The sequence below is a fragment of the Malaclemys terrapin genome, chromosome 24, assembly GCF_027887155.1.
Source record: "Malaclemys terrapin pileata isolate rMalTer1 chromosome 24, rMalTer1.hap1, whole genome shotgun sequence".
Taxonomy (NCBI): Eukaryota; Metazoa; Chordata; order Testudines; family Emydidae; genus Malaclemys; species Malaclemys terrapin.
This window is the reverse complement of record NC_071528.1, coordinates 4630090-4639191: the sequence shown is the minus strand read 5'-3', so window position 1 is coordinate 4639191 and position 9102 is coordinate 4630090. Positions and strand designations below refer to the sequence as shown.

General features: G+C 64.6%; 1 protein-coding gene across 2 annotated transcripts in view; it reads right to left on the bottom strand.

Moving 5' to 3' along the window:
* Nucleotides 1–1443: 1443 nt before the first annotated feature.
* Nucleotides 1444–9102, bottom strand: part of TBXA2R (thromboxane A2 receptor) — a 67262-nt gene continuing 59603 nt past the window's right edge. For both annotated transcript variants that reach the window (XM_054013679.1, XM_054013678.1), the window contains exons 2-3: nucleotides 5819–6835; nucleotides 1444–2035 (exon numbers count right to left, since the gene is read on the bottom strand). In XM_054013679.1, the coding sequence (XP_053869654.1) occupies nucleotides 1766–2035; nucleotides 5819–6628 (1080 nt within the window). In that variant the 5' untranslated portion in view covers nucleotides 6629–6835 and the 3' untranslated portion in view covers nucleotides 1444–1765. The remainder of the gene's footprint in view (nucleotides 2036–5818; nucleotides 6836–9102) is intronic.

Here is a 9102-nt window from a genome sequence, read left to right as displayed (position 1 = left end):
CCTCGCCCCTTCCCTGGGCAGAGCCAGGCGCCGAGAGCGGAACCAACCAGGCTTTTATTGCTGGAATGAGCATGCGGATTGTGCTGGGGTGCCACGGTCCGGTGTGATCGCCTGCCTCCCAGCCAACCTTCCCCCTTTCTGTGTCCCGAGACAGCCCCCGTCCCCTAGCCAGCCTGTCCCTTTCCTGCCCCCTAACAGCTCCCTGCCCCTGGTCAATCCCCCTCCCCCAGCCAGCCTGTCCCCTTCCTGCCCCCAACAGCCCCCTGCCCCTGGACAGCCCCCCGTCCCCCTCCCCCAGCCAACCTTCCCCCTTTCTGTGTCCCGAGACAGCCCCCGTCCCCTAGCCAGCCTGTCCCTTTCCTGCCCCCTAACAGCCCCCTGCCCCTGGTCAATCCCCCTCCCCCAGCCAGCCTGTCCCCTTCCTGCCCCCAACAGCCCCTTGCCCCTGGACAGCCCCCCGTCCCCCTCCCCCAGCCAACCTTCCCCCTTTCTGTGCCCCCCTGCGCCCCGAGACAGCCTCCGTCCCCCAGCCAGCTTGTCCCTTTCCTGCCCCCGAACAGCCCCCTGCCCCTGGTCAGTCCCCCTCCCACAGCCAGCCTGTCTCCTTCCTGCCCCTGGACAGCCCCCATCACTGTCCTGCCCCCCCCCCAGCCAACCTTCCCCCTTTCTGTGCCCCCCTGTGCCCCGAGACAGCCCCTGTCCCCCAGCCAGCGTGTCCCCTTCCTGCTCCCGGACAGCCCCCATCCCTGTCCTGCCCCCCCAGCCACCCTTCCCCCTTTCTGTGCCCCCCTGTGCCCCGAGACAGCCCCCATCCCCCAGCCAGCCTATCCCCTTCCTGCCCCCAACAGCCCCCTGCCCCTGGACAGACCCCGTCCCTCTCCCCCAGCCAACCTTCCACCTTTCTGTGCCCCCCTGCACCCCGAGACAACCCCTGTCCCCCAGCCAGCCTGTCCCCTTCCTGCCCCCTGGACAGCCCCCATCCCTGTCCTGCCCCTCTAGATAGCCCTGTCTCCTTCCTGCCCACCCCATCCCTCTCCTGCCCTCACCCCAGGCTGCAGGGACAATGACTCCCTTCCAAGCAGCAGCGGGGGCTGTCGTCCGTGGGGCCGAGTCCGACACCCAGCCAAGGCCCAGGCAGGAAATTCCAGCCGTGACCCCCGGCCCATCTGGCACCAGACACAGCATCTCTGCAGACACCGTGAGCGAAGCCGGGGTGAGCCTGTGAGCGACGCACCAGTGGGTGCACTTGCAGTCCGGGGCCAGGGGGGAGGAACACTGGCGGTGGGTGCAGCTGGGGTGCACAGTGGGAGGGGGCGGCTCCTACTCCAAGGATTGTGGGGTTTTAAATGAGGTTTTTCTGCCCAAGTTGTAAAGCCAAGAGTCAGGGAGGGAATCTCCATCCCAGGGCTCTCAGCACCCACCCCAGGAGTGCCATGGGCCATGGGTGCTGGCACCATCCAGGATGGGGTGTGGCTTTTGGAGCTGGTGCTGAGAGCCCCATTCTGCCAGCCCACGGCTCAGGCATCCAACCTCATGCTTCCTGGCAGGGGTCAGGCAGGGAACTCAGCCCCACAGCTCCCTGCTGCCAGGCAGGCCAGGCCCAGAGATTGGAGGCAACATCAGTTCAGGTGCCAACCCAAGCCGTCTGTCCCTGGGGCAGGCTGAGTCCAGGCTGGGGCCCATCTCTCCCTCGTGCCCCCTGAGCAGGTGGCCCTGGCAGTGCCCACTCTGGGCCCATTGCTCGCTGCCCGCCCAGATGCCCCCGCTACTGCAGCACGGACTCCTGGGTGAGCTTGCGGCGCAGCGAGGTGTTGAGCATGGGGTAGAGGGAGACGATGGAGGGCCGTGTCTTGAGGCTGGGGTAGATGCGCTTCAGCACGGCCCTGCGGAAGAGGATGTAGACCCAGGGGTCCAGGATCTGGTTCCAGGTGACCATGCGCAGGTAGATCAGCAGCATCTCCTCGGTCTGCCGCGGGATCTGGCGGGGCAGCAAGTCGGGGGCGGGCTCCTGCAGGACCGTCTGGATGATAAATATCTGGGGGGGAGGGGAGAGGTTACGGGGAGGAATAGGTGCGGGCAGAGGGTCTCAGTGGTCCTGCAACCACGGCTATGTCATGCCCCATGGCCCATGTCCTGCCACCTGCCTGGGGCCACACAGCGTCTGTCTGTCTGTCCATCCCACCACAGGGGGGTCACGCAGTGTCTGTCTGTCTGTCCATCCCCCCTACGGCCGCACAGCATCTGTCCATCCCACCACAGGGGGTCACGCAGTGTCTGTCTGTCTGTCCATCCTCCCCATCCGCCTACAGCCGCGCAGCATCTGTCTGTCTGTCCATCCCCCCATCCGCCTATGGCCACGCAGCGTCTGTCCCTCTGTCCATCCCACCACAGGGGGTCACACAGTGTCTGTCCATCCCTGCCATCCGCCAATGGCTGCGCAGCGTCTGTCCATCTGTCCATCCCACCACAGGGGGTCACGCAGTGTCTGTCTGTCCATCCCCACATCCGCCTACAGCCGCGCAGCATCTGTCTGTCTGGCCATCCCCCCCCATCCGCCTACGGCCCCGCAGCGTCTGTCTGTCTGGCCAAGGACTCCCAAGGGGCGTCTGCTGGGTGTGCCCAGACCCTGGGCTCTCTGGCTCTGGCTCCCAGCCGGGGGTCCCTGCATGGGGCGAAGGGGCCATCTAGAGCCATCCAACCCCTCCATTACCATTCCGTGGGGCTGTGGCTGGGGACGCTGGCGCCCCCTGGGGTTGGATTTATTATTTAGTTCTGTTCCGGTTGTGCACAGAGCCGCCCCCCCCCCCCCCAGGATCGGGTCCTGCCCAGTGCGGTGCCGCTCACCGACACGAGGGCGGCTTTGTGACTAGTGCATAGGGCTGGGCCTCAGGCGCATTGGGACCCTGCTCTGCCAGCCTCCATGGACGAGCCCCTAGCCGCCCTGTTCCTCAGTTTCCCCCTCTACATGGGGGAGCCTGCCTGAGGGGCTGAGGCACATGGGGTGGGGTGTGCCTCACCAGGTGGGGCAGGAGATGGGGGTAGGCAGGGCACACTGTGTAGGAGGGGCACCTAGCCGGACAGGGCAGGCAGGGCACACCAGGGAACAGGGGGGTAGGATGGGGGTAGGCAGGGCACAGTGTGGGGGGGTGTCAGATGGGGGTAGGCAGGGAACACTAGGGGCGGAGATGGAGCAGAGCACAGCAGGCGGGGGGCACCTAGTCGGATGGGGCTGGCAGGGCACAGCCGGAGCGGGATGGGGGAGATGGGGGTAGGCAGGGCACAGTGCAGGGCAGTGGGTCAGAGCACACCAGGCGGGGGGCACAGCGGCCAAGGAGGCTGGGCAGTTATAAATCAAGTACCAGCTGTGGTGGGTGGGCAGGCACCCAGAGCAGGGGGCTGGTGGAGGGGGTGGGCTACGCTGTGGGGATCTCAAGGCCGGCACGGCTGGGGACTGGGAGGCAAATGGCCCAGTCTGGGGCTGGGGGGGCTATGCAGGGACTAAAAGTGTCAAAGGGGGGGGGTTTCACTGGGGGGGCAGGAGGGGAGTCTAGCGACTGTGGCTGCAGCGGGGGAAGGGGGTGTTGCTGTAACGCAGGCAGGCACAGAGGAGTCGGGGGGAAATGGGGTGAAGGCTGCAGCCTGGCTGTGAAGCGTGGGGGAGGGGAGGTGACCCCCCCACATTGTGGGCTGAGGGAGGGGCTGGGAACAGCCTGGGAGGGACCATCAGGTGCTCAGCTTTGTCCATATGGGGTGGGATAGGGCAGGCGGGAGCGGGGGTGCTGGAGCGGGGTGGGGGGGGTCTGTCAGGTCGGGAGGGGGTGGGGCGTGTGCGGGGGGGTCAGTGAGGTCAGGCTAAGGGAGCGGCTGTTGGGCAGACAGGGAGGGAGCAGCAGGCTGGGGAACGGGGTCAGAGAGGCTGGGGGGGGTGGGGGGAGACAGGACGGGGTCAGAGAGGCCGGGGGGAGGCCGCGGGGGGACAGGACGGGGTGGGAGGTGGGGCAGAGGTGGTGCATTCCAGTGAGGAGAGGGGAGCTAAAGTCCAGGGAGCGGCTGTGAGGATGGGGGGGGCGGAGGAGGGAAGCCAGATCCTGATGCTGATTATTGCTTGTCTGTACTGGGGGGACCCAGCTCAGGGCTGATGGGGGCCAAGCCACAGGGAGGCCGGGCAAGGGGGGGGGGGAGCCCTGGGAAGAGCAGGCCGGGCTGAGGGGCACCAGCGGCTGGGGGGGAGCACCCAGGGCATTGTGCTGAGCAGAACTCCAAGGATTCGTCCACACTGCAACCCTCCCCCCACACACACTGCAACCCTCCCCCCTCACTGCAACCCCCCAACACACACATTGCAACCCTCCCCCCCACACACACTGCAACCCTCCCCACTGCAACCCCCCCCACTGCAACCCCCCACACACTGCAAACCCGCCACACTGCAACCCCCCACACACACTGCAACCCTCCCCCCTCACTACAACCCCCCTCACTGCAACCCCCCAACACACACATTGCAACCCTCCCCCCACACACACTGCGACCCTCCCCACTGCAACCCCCCACACACTGCAAACCCGCCACACTGCACCCCCCCACACACACTGCAACCCTCTCACACACACACACTGCAGACCCCACACACACACACACTGCAACCCCCTCACACACTGCGAACCCCCCCACTGCGGTTTGCCCCCACACACTGCAACCCCCCCACACACTGCAACCCCCCCCACACACACACTGCAACCCCCCCCACACACTGCAACCCCCTCACACACACTCTGCAACCCCCCCTACACACTGCAACCCCCTCACACTGCAACCCCCTCACACACTGCGAACCCTCCCACTGCAGCCCCCCCACACGCACACTGCAACCCCCCCACACGCACTGCAACCCCACCCCCACACACTGCAACCCACCCTCACGCACACTGCAGCACACACACATACACACACTGCAGTCCCCCACACACACTGCAACACCCAACCCCCCCCCACTGCAACCCCCCCCACACACACACACCTCGCGTGGCACCGAGGCTCAGCACCAGCCGGGCACCTGTCGCGGGGCCGAGTCATTTGGGCTCAGGCCGGAGCCTGGCTCTGAAACCCAGGGGTGAGGAGGGGCTCACAACCCAGCTCCAGCCCAGCGGGAACATCCACGTGGCTGGTTTTAGCCTGAGTGAGTCAGCCCCACAGGCCCGAGTCGTGTGCCCCAGGCTCTGAGAAGTGCTGCCCCTGGGGTTTTGTTGCCACGTAGACTCAGGACTTAACTAGCAGGGGCTGCGGGTCGGGATTGTGGGGCTCTGGCAGAGCTGGTGTGCGGGGAGCCCTGGGCTGGGCTAGCAGGGGCTGCGGGTCAGGATTGAGGGGCACTGGCAGAGCTGGGGGGGCCAAGGCTGGGCTAATGGAGGGCTGCAGGTCGGGATTGAGGGGCACTGGCAGAGCTGGGGGGGCCCAAGGCTGGGCTAACGGGGGCTGCAGGTCGGGATTGAGGGGCACCGGCAGAGCTGGGGGGGGGCAAGGCTGGGCTAACAGGGGCTGCAGGTCGGGATTGAGGGGCACCGGCAGAGCTGGGGGGGGCCCAAGGCTGGGCTAATGGGGGCTGCAGGTCGGGATTGACTGGAATGCTAAAATAAGGCCATAAAGGCCCCTGCTGATCCCTTTGCATCCTGGACCATGGGCAACGAATGCCAGCTAGAAGCCAACAGCTGGGGGGCCCAGCGTGGCAGGGGCTGGGGACTCGGACGGCTGGGCAGCGTTCAGCAGGTGAATGCACCCGTGACCCAGTTACGAAGCCGACACTGGGTGGGGGCCTTACCAGCAGGGGTAACCAGCAGACGGTGGCAATGATCATAATGCCCACCAGCTGCACCATCATCTCCACCTCGCTGTCCCGCCGCCTCTGCACCGACTCGCGGTCGTGGTAGACCCGGCACAGTGTCACCACACTGACCGTGTTGAAGAGGAAGGAGAGGCCGACGGCCAGGATGCCCAGCAGGGCGAAGATCAGGCAGAAGGTGACGTTCTTGGCGTCATGCAGCAGAGTGATGAAGCACCAGGAGTTGGGGAACTGCAGGGTGTAGTCCCCCAGGCCCAGGATGGGCAGAAATCCCAGGGAGAAGGAGAAGGCCCAGACCATGCCTACCATAAACCAGGCTCGGCGCTTGGACATGCTGGTGGAGCGGGAGAAGGGGCGGTTGATGCCGAAGAAGCGCTCCCCGGCCATGGTGGCGCCCAGCAGCAGCGGGCACTGGCCGAAGAAGACCATGGAGAGGCCCAGGAAGTTGCAGAGGTAGCAGGCGGGATCGACCACCATCCAGCTGAACTTGGTGAAGTGGTAGGAGATGATGATGGTCCCGGTCACCAGCAGGCCCAGGAAGTCTGTCACCACCAGGCCGGAGAGGAAGATGAGGAAGGAGGAGCGGGCGCGGCTGTGCATCTTCCGGGAGGAGCTGACCAGCACGCAGAGGGCAAACAGGTTGGAGGCAAGGCCAATGCCGCCGAAGGCGGTGGAGAACCAGCGCGAGACAATCAGCTTCTCGCTGAGGTTGGTGCTGAGGCTGGTGCTGAAGTTGGTGCTGCGGAAGCACGAGCCCAGCTCGCCGGCCAGGCTGCCATTGGCCTCCATCGCTGGCCACTGGCAGGGCGGCTCCCCCAACACACACAACACCTCTGCAGTCCAGCCTCAGGCTTCCCTACAGCTGGGCTCCACGGCGCCGCAGCCTGGTGGGGCCTTCTCCTGGGGGCTGGGCACTGCCCCGCACCAGCGTCACTCCTACCAGCTCACTCGCTCGCCAGAGAAGCAGCAGGAGGTGCCCAGGTTGCTCCGCCAGCCCTTTGGGGAGAAAGGGGACAAGTCAGTGTCACGCCTGGCTCACCCGGCCAGCAGCTCCCAGCACCTCCCCACATGCTCCCGCTGGCCTATGCAGTGACTCCCAGAGCGCCAGCTTGTTCTGTTAGATGCCAAGGGCTGGGGCTCAGTCCCCGGGGCACCATTAGGGCGATACCCCACATCGGGTAGAAGTGTCACGAACCTCCCAGTCAAGCGCCGGCAGCAGGATCTTTGGCACCAAAAGCACACGCCTCTGCCACTCGAGCTCACGGAACAGCTCCTTCGCTGGCAGAAGTAGTAGGCTCTTATTGTCTAGCGGGACCAGCCACTAGCTGGGTCTCCACCTCACTCAGCCAGTGCATTACAGAGCCCCGTGCTAGGGGGCCCCGGAGAGGAGAGGTTGGGTTTAGGGGCCAGTCAGGACTCCTGGGTTCTCTTCCACACGTTGGCACTCGCTCGCTGTGCAACCTTAGCCGCAGCCCGTCTCTGTGCCCGTTGGTACCCCGATGCCCTGAGGGCGTGGGAGGGGCGAGGCTGTTGCGCTGGGGAAGGTGGGGAGTGGGCTGGGAGCGCAGGGGATGGCTCCTGTTTGGGGTCACTCCAGACAGCCTGCGGATCAGTGCTCTGAGTCGCGCTCGCTGCCGTGGGCAACTGCCAGCAGCCTTGGGCTGGAGCCTAACAGCAGCGTCTGCCCGGCGAGTGCCACCTTCTCCAGCTACAAGGAGGCACCATCTTTCCCCACCCCCAGGAGTCCCCAGCCGGGGGAGCTGGGGAAGAAAGCAAGCCCAGAGGGCTGCCCCGCAGAGCAGCCCTACAAGTAGATTCTGCAGCAGGGACCCTTGGGCACAGGTGATGCCATCCATCCTGCGGCTTCAACTGGCCGCCTGTCCCTGTGCTCACTGGCTGCTGGCGCCGACTCCCTGCCCTGCCTTCCCTCCCTCCCCCCAGCCCCGCCAAGGCCCTGATCCCTCCTTTCCTCCCCGTCTAGTGACCCCCACCCCCAAAATCCCGGCACTAGCATGACATTTGCAACCATCGCTCGGCTTCCCTGTCACGCCCCTTGCCCCGCCCCAGGCCGGTCGGGTCTGTTTCAATGCCGGGGCCAGCTCGAGCTAATACTCTGTCCGTGCAGCGCCTGGCACACAGGGGCTCCATCCTCGGCTGGCTGTAGCTGCTCCCGCAATAGCAGCTGCACACAGCCTGGGGCTGGGTTCCCTGGTGTGGCCTCGCTCCAGGCACGTTCAGCGGAGATGGTACTGGGCTGCCATTGTAAAGGCCTCTTAGGCTGGTAGTTGGGGGCAAACTCCTTGAAACTGGTGGGCATAACAGCTGCCTTCGTTCAGGAGAAAGGTAAGAAACAATTACGCTCCTTTATGAAGCATTCAGAGCGACAACCCAAAGCACAGGCACATGGAAGGCTGGAGTAGGAGGCGCACCAGGGGCTTCCCAGGGGTCAGATAACAAAACACAGGAGTGGGAGACTGATTAAGTTGCCGGCATGTGTGAGAGAGAAGCAGCAGAAACACACGGAGGAGCAAAAAGGCCCAGGCAAAAAGCCAAGAGGGAGCTTTTGGGCAGAGTGTTGGCTAAGAGGGGCTTGGAACTGTGACCAAAGAAATGGTCGCCCGCTGTTTGATTCCTGCAGTGTGCAGGGAAACTGGGCTTTGTACATCCCCTTGTAAATAAACAGGATTCCACAAAAGAAGCACCAGCCTTCATCATCAATTTCCCCTCCTAAAGGACCCTGACTGTTGGCTAGCCAGTCGGATCAGAAAGGGATAACAGGCCCTTGGGAGCTACAGCTGGAACGAGCGAGTTCTGAGCATCTGTCCTTTTCAGGAAAAAACATTGCAAAGCGGGACCTGGCTGGCTCGGGGCACTGACTGTAAGTACAGGCATACGGTGGCTTTCCCCTCGAGGTTGCTGGTTCCAATCCTGCACCAATAGGCCGCTTGGGGATGAGTTTGGAGGAGGGTGTCTCAGTCTAGTCCTAGTCCCTTTGTCTCAGCAGCCTGGAGACCATTGGCCCTCTTGGGCAGCCTCCTGGAGAAGGAGATCCAGAGAGGGGCCCTGCGCTGCTGGGGCACTGTCACGGAGTATTGGGGGACTCAGGGCCCTGCACCCCCGGCTTCCTGCGATTCACCATGACTCTCAGCCAGCCAGTAAAGCAGAAGGTTTATTTGGATGACAGGAATACAGTCCAAGACAGGTCTTGCAGGCACAGACAACAGGGCCCCCCTCAGTTAGGTCCATCTGGGGGTCCCAGGCAT